At 33.5% G+C, this 17,159-nt stretch overlaps 1 protein-coding gene across 6 annotated transcripts in view; it reads right to left on the minus strand.

Moving 5' to 3' along the window:
- The window catches only part of rols (zinc-RING finger and ankyrin repeat domain-containing protein rolling pebbles), a 339,176-nt gene that overhangs the window by 64,039 nt on the left and 257,978 nt on the right, over positions 1 to 17,159 (minus strand). For all 6 annotated transcript variants that reach the window (XM_081735978.1, XM_081735977.1, XM_081735979.1 and 3 more), the window contains exon 2: positions 11,271 to 11,441. In XM_081735978.1, the coding sequence (XP_081592104.1) occupies positions 11,271 to 11,441 (171 nt within the window). The remainder of the gene's footprint in view (positions 1 to 11,270; positions 11,442 to 17,159) is intronic.

Genomic DNA, 17,159 nt, shown 5'->3' on the forward strand with positions numbered 1-17,159 from the left:
GTGCATGAATTATACAGAGCCACACCAAAGATAATATATTGAAATTTACACTCCCTCTTCCCCTCGATTCCCACGTTTACCCTTGTCAAAGCATCACTTCAAGCCCCTCTGCTGATTTTTTAAATTATTTTTTTAGCCAATACCCTCGTTTCTTTTTTTTTTTTAAGTTACCAAGTATAATAATACTATATGTATTTATCCATTTGCAAGCATCAAAACAATTAATTTGCTCTCAAAAATTATTTTTGATCTGTGAACAGGACTTGAAAATAAGTTTGAGTTTAAAAACAAGTTTGAAATTTGTTTGACTCAATAAATTTTAAGTACAGTTAATTATTTACAAGGTGTCTTGTTGCTCCAGAACTTTTTTTTATATATATAATAATAAAATCCTTTTGATTCCATCATAATTCAAACTTTCTTAATAATTCATTTTGTGTAAAGGGAGACAACATTATCATCTCGTACCTCGAATTTGATAGTTTTTTACCATGTGGTCTAGGCGCACCCACTGAATAACACGACAACTCCTTTCGAAATTGTCTTGTATATACATTTATGGAAGAAATGAACAGTGTTCTGAATACAACTTAACGAAAACTTATTTAAAGATAAGACTTTATAAATCCGTAAAAAAGGGTTTTATTTTTAAAAGCCAAACTGTCACAAATAACAGAATTACTTTTATTTTTATTTTCTCCTTTAAAAAATTTACAACTTAAAATAACTGTCGATTTCCTCTTTAATGCTAGGTTACGTTGTAAACTACGGAAACTGAAGTGCTAAAGAACAGAATAACTCACTGACAGACAATCAGTGCCTAACGGATAAAGATATATGACTTGGATATCAACATCTAAGTATAGATGTACATACAATATATATATATATATATATATATATATATATATATATATATATATATATATATATATATATATATATATATATATATATATATATATATATAATCAACAATATAAATTAAATGGCATATATACTTTGTTAGGGAAGAAGGAAACTTAACATCACAATAATGAAGATTTCTATTCTATGATTCCCTTTCTCATTCTACCCTTTCTCTTCCGTTTGACAGAGTAGCCAAGATCCAGTTATATACTCTTCCATAAACATACAACAAATGTCACTAACGTTGCTTCACTTTTCACACCGCCTTTGATGTGCCTGAGCTACCAGCTAATTTCAACACTGCTAGATGCTATGCCTTTGGGTCATGTTTTCAAATTAGTTGAAAAACCTGCTTACAGCATCTCCTTTTATGATGCTACTGCATGTGTGTGTGAGTGTTAAAGTATAAAGCTAAGATAGACAAGGTCAGCAAAAATACTGATTTTTTTTTTTTTTTTAACTTGTACACTTGAAAACCTGTAAATTATATTTGACAGAATCTAACTATTATTTTTCTGATGTCCTTGGTGCAAATATACATAATATCTATTTCTTTTCTTACTTTTTTTCTTTATTTATCAACATCTTTTTTTTCCCCTTTGTTCAATGAGTACGTTTGTATCTACTTAACGATAATATATAACTTCCTTAACGAATTTCTAATGGTCACACAAACTAAATATGTAACACGGTTACATTGACAATGTTTTTTTTTTCCTTTATTCCTTTCGGAAGCGACAAGCCATTTTCAATAACTGGATTTCGTCTAGACAACCATTTATTAATTCGAATGTTCACAAACAAAAGAAAAAACTATTTCCCTCAAAATAATGCTGACTCATTGAATTTGTTCATATTCTTCTTTTTCTATTAAAGGTTACTGAGAAAAAAAAACTTCCACCACAAATCACTAAAAAGGGCAAATGGCCAGTTAAAACTCTATTAAGAAAACGCTAAACGTTCAAAGTCACCGCCACACCCAAGAAGGAAACACACAATATTTATGTAAAATACACGAAGGATATTTTTTTTCTCTTCGTTCTGTGCAAAGGAATTGCACTAGACTACATAATTATCTGACTGGTTACAGGAAGTCATTCATAAGTTAGGCATATAAGGTGCTTCTGCTATTTAGATTAGCGAGATACGACAGGTCGTCTTGGAAATTGAAATATGTTTATCAATTATATTGAATGTCCACAAATCATAGAACTAAATGTAAAATTTAACATTAAAAAAATAAATTTAAAAAAAATGTACGAACCGATCTCCGCAATTTTATCTATAATTATTATAGTTAGATACTGAACTAACGAATATTGAGGTTACGTCTCATATTATACGAAAATCAAGAACAAAGATTGTTTTACTGCTTAAAATACGATATTTTTGAGAATTTTAAAAAGTTTTTGCTTCTATAGCATTACAGCAATGGTGTTTGGTAATTGTACTCAGTTACAAGTTCTAGCAACTACATAGTTTTAAGCAGTGTTGTAAAATTTATTCATTTTTTTATTGGAAATACATTTCCGAAATCGTTTCAGATATCAAATTGCTGCAACCGACTTTACTGTATCTTGTTATGACTGCTAAATAAATAAATAAATAAATAAATAAAATATGATACTTACAGAAGCAATTATTCGGAATAAAGCCTTTTAAAAACAGTCAAATTTTCTAATCCCTTGCAAAATGTATTCCTCTTTATAAGAAATACGTTATATCATCATCGGAATATTCAACACTAAAGTGCTTTGGATGTGTATAGCCCCGTCTGTCTTACTTATGTTATTAATGTTGAAGAGACAACCAAAATTTAGATGTGTGTGATAGTGTAGCGTCCTTTGTAACAGTGAATAATAAATGCGGTTTCTAAGTTTTCGTTTAACATGTTGATTTGAAATATGTAATAATCTGACGTAGTGTCATTAAAATATATACATAACTTTGTGTTGAGTTGGCAATACTGTTAATATGTAACTTTATGTTGGTTTGGCAACATAGTTAATATATTCGACACTACGTATTTCGACAATATATATAAAACTTTATGTTGGATTGGCAACACTGTTGATCTGATGGTGTTGCAGAGTATGTCAAACTATTTCCACTATCAATATTTGCATCGTACAAAATTTCAGCGATTTTTTTTTCTTTATTATACCTACTTAAAAAGTTACAAAAGCTTTCAAGATAAAATGAACCACCCTGTATATATATATATATATATATTTGGTCTAGGAATTAATTCGTGCGGTTGGTACGCACACATTGAAGCTGTAGTACAAACACAAAATACATAAATACCTTAAGAAAAATATTGTCCATCGCTAGCCACCACTTTCGCCCATCTGTCAGGCAATGTACGGATTCCGTGGCGAAAGAAGTCCTCATCCTTGGAAGCGATCCAGTCAGAGACCCATGTTTCGATATCTTCTGAAGAAGTAAACCGCTGTCCAATCAAATCGTTGTTCATGCAATCGAACAAGTAGTAGTCCGAAGGAGAAACGTCTGGTGAATACGGCGGGTGGGGTAAAACTTCCCATCCGACATTTTCTAAATAGGTTTTGACCGGTTTTGCGACATGTGGGCGAGCGTTATTATGTTGAACAATAAGTTTATCATGTCTGTTCTCCCATTCTGGTCGTGTTCTGGCCAGAGCTTGCTTCAAACGCATTAATTGTCGTCGATAACGTTCTCCATTCATAGTTTCACCCGGTTGCAGCAGCTCATAGTACACCACACCTTTCATATCCCACCATATGCACAGCATAACCTTTGCACAGTGAATATCTCGTTTTGGTTGTGATGGACCTGGTTCACCTGGTTTCACCCAGGCCTTTTTTCGTTTAGGGTTCTCGTAATGGATCCACTTCTCATCACCCGTAATAATTCGATACAGAAACCCCTTTCTGCTCTGTCGTTGAAGCAGCAATTCGCAAATGGTTTTTCGTCTTTCAACGTCTCTGTCTTTCAATTCATGTGGAACCCAATGTGACATCTTTTGAATCATTCCCATGGCTTTCAAGCGTTTGGAGACTGTTGTTTGGTCAACGCCTAATGCTGCTGCAAGTTGTTCCTGCGTTTGACACGAATCCTGCTCGAGCAATGCTGTCAATTCTTCGTCTTGAAATATTTTTGGCTGTCCAGCTCGCTCTTGGTATGCCAAGCCGAAATCACCACTTCTAAACCGTGCAAACCACTTCTGACACGTTCGCTCAGCTAGAGCATGGTCACCATACACTTCCACCAAAATACGATGACTTTCAGTCGTACTTTTCTGCATGTTAAAGTAATGCAGCAGGACACCCCGCAAAAACACTTTATCAGGCACAAATTGCGCCATGTTCACTTAACTACAAACTGGTGTTGTTGACGCTTTAATCCACTGCCCTATACTACGAACGATACGCGATGACAGGGGTTTGCAACATTCATTCATTCATTCATTCATTGTTTATTCATCCATGTCGTACATTATTGGTCAGAGACCAGTACATAGGACTTGTCAAATAATAATAAGACATTTCAATATAATTGATTTACATTATTTTACAAACTATCACCCAAGTATTCATTAATATGATAATACATTTTGTTACACAAAAAATTAAATAGTTCATTTTTGAAATTTCGTATGTTTTTGATATTCTTCAAATAACTTGGGAGCTTATTAAACAACTTAGCGGACATAGGAAGAACACTTCTTTTGGTGCACGCATAGTTTTGGTATGCTGTGAATATGTTATTCTTTTGTCGTGTGTTGTATGAATGTACATCGTCAACATGAAGAAAACTACTTTCATTTCTCTTTACATATATGATACTTTTGTATATGTACAGACAAGGCACAGTTAAAATTTTATTTGACTGAAAGACCCTTTTGCATGAGGACCTTGGTGATAGATTAAAAATAGATCTTATTGCCTTTTTCTGTAGACGAAAAGTAGTAACACTGGAATAGGAGGCTCCCCAGAAAATTATTCCGTAATTTAATAATGATTGAAACTTACCATAGTACAATAACAGCAAAGTTTCTTTTGACACTGAACCACGTAGTCTATAAATGACAAAACAGATACGACTTAATTTGCTGTTTAGCTCAGTAATATGTGCATCCCATGTAAGCCTATTGCTTATTGTTACACCTAAAAATTTAGTGGATTTTGAATAGTCTACATCAGTTGAATTTATCACAATGGGTGGTACTGTTCGAGGTGTACATGAGTAATGAAAATTTAGTGCTTTTGTTTTCTTTGCATTTATCAGCACTTGATTCTGAGATGTCCATTTTATCAAACGCTCCACAGTTTGTTTTAATTTACTTTCTAGTTCAACTGTATTGTCCGCTGTTACTATGACATTTACATCGTCAGCATATAGTACAATATGTTGGGGATACATATATTGAACAAGATCATTTATGTAAAATAAAAAAAGAATTGGTCCAAGAATTGAGCCTTGAGGAACACCAGCAGAGATAGTAGCAGTTGTGGATGAAAATGTGACTTGTTTATTGTTAATTATTTTTTGTATTTTTACTACTTGTTTTCTGTTTGTCAGGTACGAGCGAAACCATTCATGTACTACACCCCTAATACCATATTTCTGGAGTTTTGCCAGTAGAAGAGAATGTTGAACACTGTCGAATGCCTTGGAGAAATCAACAAATAAACCTACTGCATATTTTCCCTTATCAAGTACTGTAGAAACCTCTTTAATAAAGTTAAACAACGCTGTATCAATTGATTTGTTTGTTTGGAAACCATGTTGAGAAGACGAGATTAGGTTATGGCAGGATATAAAATTTCTCAAGCGCGATAACATTAGTGATTCAAAAATCTTCGAGAAAACAGACAAAATAGAAACAGGCCTATAGTTTTGAACATCATAAGTATTTCCTTTTTTGTGCAAAGGTATAACTTTTGCAGTCTTCAATCTATCGGGGAAAACGCCTGATTCAAATGATACATTTACAAGAAAGCATAGTTGTTTCACTATTAAATGCGCACTCTTTTTTATAATTAGGGATGGGACTTCATCTATACCTGCAGAACGGGTACTAGAAAGCCTTTTGATACAGTCCAACAATTCTTCTTCAGTTACCGGAGTTACATACATACTATGTTTGTTGCATGGAATATTTGACTCTACAGCGAGATCCAACTTTCCAGGTGGTAAATTCGTATTAAGAAAATACTGATTAAAGACTTCAGTAATGGCAGCAGGATCAGCAAAATAATTATTTCTATAATTAACTTGTGATATTTCGCGCATTGGAACAGTCTTTGATGAATTGTTTATTACGTTCCACGCACCTTTCATTTTGTTTTTGTATCCGTGTATTATAGTGTCATTGTGGATTCTTTTGGCTGTTCGAATAACATTCTGATATATTCTTTTGTATGTTTTTATATGGGAAATAACTTTAGCTGGTAAATTAACACAGGTTTTCTTAAGTTTATGATAATATATAAGCTTTTGCTTTGAAACTTTTATTCCTTGCGTGACCCACTTTTTCATGTTATTAAGATCTTTCCGTAACTGTAATGGAAATGCTATGTTAAAATTATGTAAGAAAACATCAACAAAATGTGTGGATACACGGAACTGTGGGACGCTCCGTTCGTTGCGCCATCTCTTGTCCACCCGCACGAATTAATTCCTAGACCAAATATATATATATATATATATATATATATATATATATATATATATATATATATATATATATATATATATATATATATATATATATATATATATATATATATATATATATATATATATATATATATATATATATAATCCAAAAAGCGTCTTCTCGTAAAACATAGCAATACTATAGTTATGTTACTTATAGGTTTTCGCTATGCAGTCTAATTTGTTGCATATTTTGTAATAAGTCTTCTTTGATTTCCTCAAAGCAAACCAGAATAGAAAGTAACAGAAATGCGTAAGTATAGTAATACAAGAACTGTTGTTCTGTGATTTACAACGCAAAACAAATACAAGTAATATATATATATATATATATATATATATATATATATATATATATATATATATATATATATAACAAGGTCATCTGATGGTTAAAACCCTTGTTTTGTATGTACAGCAGCACTTCAAATTGTAATGCATCACATGAAGTGACCGTTTCTTTCTTGTATTTTTCTGCATTTTCGTCTCCAACTTATTTCAACATTTGTGAACAATACACATTCCGACGACTTTCAAGCACGCTTGCTTGTCTCCGCTCTTATTTATATCCAGATACCAATGGCCTAATTATGGTAGTCATGAAACACGTCACGAAGTGGGGGGGGGGAGGAAGAGAAAAGATTTAGAAAACTTGCTATGAATCTCGTTGAAGATTAAGAAACAAAAGATAATGCAGCATACCTAAGTCATGAACCATTCCTTGACTAAGAAACGTGTATGTTTGTACTTCCAGAACAAAGGGAAGTTAGAAAAGGTTCATTTCATTTCAAGAAAACACAAAAGATACATAAACGGTATTTTGGTGTATTTGAGAAATAAAAAGCTTTCCATAATCATCTGAGGTCCAATATTACACGAGTTCATGGTCGGGAGATGTGAAGGGCATTTCCTTTTCTCTAACTTTTTCTTGTATGAAGATTACTTATTAACGATCGAAACGATCCAAAAATATACTAGTGTAACTCCCTTCTCTCAATACTGAAGCTATAATGAGAAATGGACCTACATTTTAATGTTTATTTATTTATTTATTTATTTATTTATTGTCAATACAACAGGCTATAGCCCAATTACAGTGCTCTAAATTACGTAATGACATGTTCATAACTCTTGATAACGGCATTTCTAAATTTCTTAGGCGACATATTACCTATATCAAATTCATTGTTATTTGAATACATTCTATTATACAAAACTGTTGTCCTCCAGATTGGTGATTTCATCATTATATTAGTTCTTGATTTTTTGCAATAATAGAGACCAATGGTTTTACGTATTTTTAATGAGGGAACATGAACATTCAATAGAGAAACTAAATCAGGACAATCCAAAATATTTTCAGTTATTTAATTGATAATATGAGAACAATAAATCAATCATATGACATATTTGTTCTAGTGTTGGAAGATGAAAGTTCTCAAGAATAGTTTTATAGCTGCAGTAAGTACGATAAATGTGAGTTTCTTTGTAGGTTAGAAATTTCAAAAATTTTGTCTGTATTTTTTAAATTGCTGACAATGTTTTATGTGAGTTGGATTCCAAATAGTAGAAGCATACTTTAACTTTGAGCGAACATATGCATTGTACAAGTCTGTAATGTTGAACAGTTCTTAAATTTCTTTTCACGTTCTAATTAAATGTGGGGTCTGAACCACACTTCTATAAGTATTAGGGAGGATAGCTTGTTTCCCTCTCATTTCCAAGCGTCTTACATTGTGATCTGAAATGGCTATTCTGATTTTGTGTTATTGCTTCCCAGCACTACGAGTTACCAAGAGTTCGCTAGCATACCATTATTTTTTTTTCTTTTTAAGTAGTAGGCCTGTTAATTTGATTAAGTCAAAAGAATATTACCTATAGAAGTACAATTTTCTTATTTCCGGTCTTTTGAAAATGTTCAAACGGTCCATCTGGTAGTTCTGTATTGTAAATAGGAATCACTAAGCGTGAAGGTTTAGCATATTTTGCAAAAATAAAAAAGATATTTTAGCATCAATGCTTATATGTTTGCATTTAATTTTACAATATAGCGGCAAATGTTGGTGAAACTACGATACGATAGTGATGTTAATGATACTATTAATAAAGTGGCTCAAGAAGTAATCCGGAAAATATTGTCTATATGAATAAGCAAACAATGAAGTTTCCGAAATATTGTTGAAAAATAATACCCCCCTAGACGCACCACAAGACTAACAATATTTGCTATTTTATATAGATTTTCGTAATTATCTTCAGAAAAATTAATTTCATATTTTCTATTATTATTATTATTATTATTATTATTATTATTATTATTATTAGTAGTAGTAGTAGTAGTAGTAGTAGTAGTAGTAGTAGTAGTAGTAGTAGTAATAGTAATAGTAGTAGTAGTAGTAGTAGTAGTAGTAGTAGTAGTAGTTGTTGTTGTTGAAGGAGAAGAAGGAAGTAACTTTACAAACATTTTCCCATAACGAACAAGATAGCAGTTAAAACTACTAAAATTATACATGATTTTAAGAACGCAATACTAGTGACACTTTTGTTTGACTATAAGTTATTTAAAAAAAAACTTACGCACAAAATATCATACTTAATCTTGTTATTGGTACAACACAAGAACAGATGTTTGTTAAATGAAGTGGTTGGTTCACACACCCTTTGGTCCTGAAAGATTTCCCTTAATACTAATTTTGTTCGTTGTTTACTTTAACTTAGAGATGCTTTAAATATGAGAAAAAAATAATAAACGGGATATTCTGCACTTGTGGGGACATCGTGCACGAGTAATCTGTAGATGGAGTGTCTCATTGTACTTCAATTGGTTTGTTGCCTAACAATGCGACCGTTGAAGAAAAACCAACTAACTGTTTGGTTTTGTAGACCCTTCACAAACCTTTAATGAATGGCACGAAAGTAAACAGTTACATAATCTCTCAATGCTGAAACCACAAGAAGAGTACAACTAACAACTGGCCTTGACAAGAGTACAAAAAGAAGAAGAAGAAGAAAGAAAAGAAAAAAACATTGAATGAAGGAAAGAAACAGCCAATCACATTACACAACGTCCCTAAGTATTACTTGAATTAGTTTACAGTTTATTTTAAGCCAGGAAGAAATACTTATAATCCAGATAAGTTTGAAAGTGATACGCTGCGGAATTCCTTTTGCACAGCTGGTATACCAGGACTAGTGCTCTCAACGGGTCGGGTCGGGTCGGGTCGGGTCGGGTTGAAGACCAACTCGACCCGACCCGACCCGACCCGACTGACCTGAACCATGATCCGATCTGATTGACCTGATCCGACAACCCGACCCGAGCTGACCCGGTTGACCCGACCCGACAACCTGACCCGAGCTGACCCGACCCGACAACCCGACCCGATCTGACCCGATCCGACAACCCGACCCGAATAGCCTGACCCGACAACCCGCCCCGAGCTGACCCGATCCGAGTCGGGTCGCCCGACCCGTTTGAGAGCACTACCAGGACACAAGTTATTCCCAACGATGGTCTCTGGTTTATTAACGGTACATCCAGTAGTCGAATGATAAAACTAAAAATAAATTACTATCGATATACTCGTATGCATAGAGATGTCTTAGATATTCTTCACTATACTTAATTTAGTTTTAAATATCTACAACAGATATGATTTTCGGCATCCTTATTTACTACCAGTCATATATTGACTTAAATCATCCCAATTCGATCACTGTGTACATCCGTCCCATACTGTGAATATAATATGCACGTGATTCCAACAATTAAATGTAGAGTCTCTGTGGGGAACAGTGTAAGCAATAATGACTTAAATAAAATATTCAGGGTGGTGCATGAAATGTCATACAATTTATGTGCCCCATTACGACCACCTTATTACAATATTAATGTTCTAACACAGAGTTTGAATCCTAATTCCTGGAAAAACCCGTAACATGAAATCAATCACAAGTTTGAATTAGCTATAGTTGAAAGTATCTGAATCAGGTTTTGAAATGGTGAAAAATTTATACCGTTGATTGGGAGTTATGTTTTTTTTTTTTCTCCTTTTTTTCTTTTCAAAAATTATATTATTTTCTGTAAACAAAGAAGAGAGTGATAAAAACTGAAACGTTTTCACTGATTTTCGTATAGATTCCATGCAAACACATAGTTTGAAATAAATGGTTCAGAATAGAAGGAAAAGCACTAGCAACTTGCTTGTATTTAATTTTCAATGTTCGCTTCACTTTCGACTTGACGTCATTTCAAATCAACATGGCAAACTTTTCTGAATTAGGTGGTTCCTGCAAAAAAATCTGCAATGAGTTGTTTACTTTGTTTTTTGTACCGAAATCATCGAAAAAACTTAAAATCGAAATATTTTTGTTGATAGTGTTGATGAATACAACCGCAATAATTTTGTGGTATTATAGTAGAGATAACTTCCTCCTCCAGAACCTACCAGCTTTTCTCCACACTTCACTAAAATCGTATACTTATATTCAGAATTTTTTTCAACATTGGTCACACTCCATACAGCAAGTGTCCCTTCAATGACATGAGAAGTCAAGTTACATTTGTAAATGAAATTAACCATATTTCACTTCTGCTCGTCCTTTACTTAATATGCTATTATTGAAAGACATATACTGTATTTATTCACTATGCCTACCTTCGACGGCACATAATGGGCACGCCTCGTTCTTGAACATACAAGAGTAGCAGCGCTCGTGGCCGCAGGTGTCAATAAGTTTCCTTTTCTTTCCTTTGTCGAAAGGCATGTTGCAACTTGGACAGATTCCGTCAGACTCATAATCTACCATCTTACGGATCATAGCAAGATCTGCAAAGAATACAAAACAAAATCATATAGCTTCTATCTTATACCTTAATCTTATATCTTAACAACAGTTATATTTTAATAGTATAAATAGAAAGAAAAAAGTAGATACTATCCTCATAGACTGTAAGGGCGCAGTATCGTTTTATGATTAAGGAGCTCACCTCTGATAGTAGGTCGAAAAGAATTTATTAGGATCTCAGATTATGTGAGTTATAGTTGACAACATCATGTTCAAGAATTTTCTCGCGGTCTCCCAACTTCTCCAATTTTCTCATTTCACGAGTTCCATGATACACACTCAATTACATCATGCATCTTGTTTTATTTGTAAGAGCAGACCATTTCCATAGGGCATTAAACTTTAAAAAAAAATATGTTTTTAAAAGTGTCTTTATATTAAACAATAATACAGTTTTCTCCATATACAGCCAGACACCTATATCTTGTGTTCCCTTTACGCAATTTTCTAGATCTGTCCTGATTCAAGAATTACGCAGGGGTTACAGAAAAGTTGGTATCATTACGTATATGAGCAGTTGTAGTAAAACAACATGAATTTTTAAACATTTTCTTTCCTGGGTAATTCCTGAACTGTGTGGGAAACCATTGGGGGATTGAAACCTCATTTGTTTACTTTACAAAATTATATTTCGAATAACGTTAGCAACATGGTTTTTGAGAAATCAATGACTAGAAAAAGAATACTATATACTGAATCCCAACTCAAAAGTGTGTATGTTTAAAACACTTTCGATACACCACGTGATCAGAGGTAGCATTTGCTCCTCTTCTCTCGTATATACGCCACTAACTATGGCTACGCAAGAGAAATTGTTCCATCATCCTATACATAAGGAAACATTGCATGAATCTTGAGTAAAGATAATTTCATTTTTCCCCCAATATTCGAGACGAGACCGAAACATTTGAGACTAGTTTTAGTCTCGTTCCGGTATCATATCGGGTATTATACACACTTTGCATCTTTCGTCAGTAACTTCATAAAGAAATGACCAATCGGAATTCAAATTTCGGTGCTGTGTATCCGACCTTCATGAAAACCAAATTAAAATTGCTTTGATTCTTTGCGAAGTTAGTGACAAAAATCATGTAGAGTGTATATCCAGTTTTGTTGCTAACTTTACACCTATACTCTGAGAGCCAATTTATCATACGCTGTGAGCTACAACAAAATAAGAACAATACTTGGGGACTGTATTATGTTTTCACCCCCTAAGTCAGGCAGTTTCTAAATCTTTGTTCTAATCGGCGTATCCTGCTTCATGTTTGAGCCTGAGTTACAAACATTCAAAAGTAACACTAGGTAATCTTGATATTTTTCTTCTAAAAATTGGGCAGGTACTAACGGTCTAACTTCGCAGAATAAGGTTTGCTAACCAAAAGGTTAAAGAAAATATTTTCTCAGTTAAAAGTTAAGTCTCGATTAAGATGTATTTAATGGCCAACTACACTCATCCTGTAAGGCATAGACTTAAATAATAATAATAATAATAATAATAATAATAATAATAATAATAATAATAATAATAATAATAATAATAATAATAATAATAATAATAATAATAATAATACATTTTTATACGTGGGTGGAGTGAAACATAATAGCGGGTTGCCATTTGGCAATCACTGCTCTAAAGCAGTGGTTCACAACCGAGGTGTCGCGAAATTTTAGAATTTAAAAATCATGAAGAATTTAATAATAATTAGTTAAAAATCGAGACAGACTGTACCAATCAACACTTTCCAGCGGTGGCAATAATGCTCAGTACTATATACAGTCATTATAAAAATTAGTTTAACTATTATAATAGATATTTAATAATAATAATAATAATATCAAATAAATATGTCGCATTGTCGTAGATGTCCATTAAAGTGTGTCGTCAGTCAAAAAAGGTTGAGAACCATTGATCTAAAGCAACATTCTTTAGAAAAAAACAACAACGCGTTCTGTCAAACGTTACGAAACACAAGAGAACAAGTATCAATGATTAAAATTGAAGAAAGAAAGAAAAAAAAACTTTACAGAGCATAAATTACATCTGCAGTTTTTAATGATTATATTCTTCCTTATCCCATAATTTGTTCACATTTCAATTCACTAAGAAAAAGAAACAATTTAAACTCTCTTATTGATTCGTACAATGCTGTAATAGATACGAAAAACAACATTATTTTTCGACCATATGTACTGTAATTGTAAATTCCAAGGTCTTTGTGTAAGCATATATTTTCGTACCGAACAACATTGTTTTATTCAGTTATGCCTCACAAAACGATTAATCAGAATAAGAGGATGAGCCCAAGGTCACACGGATCGAAACAAAAAGTAAGTAGAGAAAGGTGCGAGAACCAATTGGCGAAAAGGAATTGAAGATTTAACAGATATCGAAGGGACACGAACAAAAATACGGTCAGGAAGTCAACAGACCAAAAATGGATATCTCTAACAACCAGGATGTTCGTGTTAACATTTCTTTGTATTTTAAATACGCCCATCGCTGCATTAAATAAAAATCATTTCGCGTACTTTCGTAGATTTCGTGTACAGTACTTTCAGAAACAACATCATAACGTTTCCAAATAAAGCTATAACTAAATTACGTCCGCTGATATTACTAAGACGTTTTCCTACTATAGAGGATCTCAGATATTTTAATTTGTTTGGATTTTTTTTTTTCAACGATGACTCTAAATAACACAGGAAAATGAACTTACGTTTGTTCTGTTCATATTGAAAATAACTAAAACTAACCAGTTGCAATCTTCTTCGCGCACTCTTTCGAACATGTCTTTTGTAGTTGTTCGAAACTTTTGCACCAAGAGTTCGACATTTCTCGCCACATTTTCAAGGTATTACGTCATGTATTGGACTATTTAACTGGTTGTAATTAAATCAGGGTTATCAGATCTCCAGGCGTTGCCCGGAGTGCCTGGGATAGAAAGAAATAGCACGGGTTTAAAACCCAACTCAATCTAATATACAAGCTCTAAACTTTCTTTAAAGTAGGGCTGGCCAATTCCGGAATTTTTACTTTCCGGAATCCTGGAAGTAAAATCGGAAAAAAATCCGATGTCGGAAAAATTCCGGAATTCGGAAAAATCAGGAATTCAAAAAATTCCGATTTCGGAAAATTCCTGAATTTTTCCGACCGGATTTTTTCCGAAATCCGGAAAGTGAAATTCCCGATTCCGGAAAATTTTGGCCATCCCTACTTTAAAGAGTTTCCTCGTATTGACTCGCGCACCATACTGCTGCAAGGTTGTGTATTTGAGAAAACGGAGAATACTACAAGAACTCATCTTAAGTCATACAACACTACTATACGTACACTCATGTCCAAAATGATTGTCGCATATCTATCATTGTCTTCTTGTAAGAATATAATTTGATAATGATTTTGCAGGGTACTTTTAATACTGATACTATGTGTATAATCAGGAAATGTTTATTTGTGGTAAATTTTGTAGAAAAAGAATTATAAATTCGAAAATTAGAATGAGTAAAATAAAATGTTGCTAATTAGACAAGAAAGTTCTATTTTCGTTTTATTGTTCTTATTTACTGCTCTTTTGACATGAAATTTACCACATACATGTCTTTGCCAATTATACACATACTAACATCATAAGAAATACCGGGCGAATTCGTTATCAAATTATATTCTTACATCAACATATTTATAGACATGTGACAATAATTTTGGACATGAGTGTATATACATGCATACGCAGTTGCGTATTTTTAGGCGTCGCTTCTCCCAACTGATTTCTATGGAAGTAATTTTTTCTATGATTATTCATCTAGTACTCCAGATTTGATTTTATTTCTTTTCTAAGCCTCATCACCCATTACCGACATCACCGTTGTTGAGATACGGCGAATCACTTAGAAAACGACGACGAAGAAGAACCGAAATGTATATATTTCGGGGCGGAATGGATCTCCTCTTCAAATACAAACAAACCTATATTGAATTTCTCAAGATTGCCTTAGTTATGCTTAAATAAATGGAAAATTTGATATCAATTTTGTTATTTAGTTACTGTAAGGTTAATATATTCTAATCTTTGCTCAACAAAACAATGAGGAAGAGAAGCATGCAGAACCTTCGATGCTTCCGGGAATATTTTGCTCAAATTAAAATGAGGAAAAAACAAATCCACCAATCAAGCTTTAATGTTACCACACGTTAAATGTCAAGTGCAATAAGTAATAATAATAATAAAAAGTAATTGGCATTAATTGGCTATCAACATTTGTCTACAGAAAAGGAAGAAGAAGAAGAAGAAAGCGTTACTTTCATTGAGAAAGACAGGCAAGCTACAGCTAACAAAACCATTCTTTTCTATATTGCTTATACATATATAAAAGACCACAGCCTATTACGCGTGGGCAAATGAACCCGCCTCTAAATAACCTTCTGGAGAAAACTGAATGAAATTCTCGCTCGCCTGTCATGGAATGTCATCGGCCTTGTCAAGTTTACACATACATAGATATACACAACACATACAGACAGACAGACTTCAGCGCGCGTGTGTGTGTGGATGTGTGAGTATGTGTGCGCACCTTTTTTCTGTTGTCTTGAGGTCCACCAATCCAACCTCGCCCAAAAGAAAAAAGAACCACGTGATATTCACCAATATCCGGTGAGCAAAAATATAATAATGATTGTCTTAAAAGATTTTTTTTTTTTTTTTTTGTCTTCATGATTTCTTTCCTCATGGGAGGAGTTTTTTTTTCCTTCTTCTCGTTGGTGCAGTCAAATCAGGTTACACCCTTTTACCACCACCTGACGCTATGCCAACAGACTCTCTCTGCCTCTGCTTCATATGTGTGATCGTATGTGAATGTGTATGTGTGTGTGTGCACAAGGTCATCTCTTAAGACATCATCACACGAACAGCTTCCCACATGGTAGCTGCGGCAAAAGATGTCAAGCCCATCTGCTCCATTCAGTGATACAGACTCTGAACAAAAGTTCGTGTGACACAATCTTCCTCAATGATAGACCGGAAGGAAATCGTTGAAAACTATTGTAATTGATTCTGATTCAGATTATATTTTCATCATATTTGTAAAATATAAATAAATAAATAAGCATCTAATACAATAATTGATTAGCGCGCTTAATTGACTAACCTTCTCGCCTTCAAAGGGGAAACCCAAGTTCTTTTGGCGGTGAGAGTACATCATGGACGTCTCTGCATGCAAAAATTGAGGGGGAACGACTAGAGCAACGTATGATTTTCTGTTACTTCCGGATTTAATAAAAGGATTAGAGTGGAGATGGAACATATTCTTGGAACGCTTAATCGATTGCAGAAATTTGTTTCTCACTATTCGTTGCCGTTTTCACTGCATAACAATCGCCGTTAAAACTGGAAGTGGTTAATTTCTACCACTCCCAGTTTGAATATCGGTTAAAAGAGAAGATGGTACCTAATCTTAAAACGCTAAATCGACTCCGTAAAACCGCTTCTCGTTATCTCTTAGCGTCTCTGCTTTACGTAGATCAATACTGAAACTGCAAGTCACAGCGGATTTTTATGATTTCCGTTTTCACTAGAAACTTAAGAACAGAAATGAAATATTACTGAGAGGTTTAACCCATTTCACGAAACCGCTTCTACTCTATCTATTACCGATTTTATTCCATAGCAATTGATGATAAAACCAGAAGTGGTTAATTT

The sequence above is a fragment of the Thermobia domestica genome, chromosome 13 (assembly GCF_964235325.1).
Source record: "Thermobia domestica chromosome 13, izTheDome1.hap1.1, whole genome shotgun sequence".
Taxonomy (NCBI): domain Eukaryota; kingdom Metazoa; phylum Arthropoda; class Insecta; order Zygentoma; family Lepismatidae; genus Thermobia; species Thermobia domestica.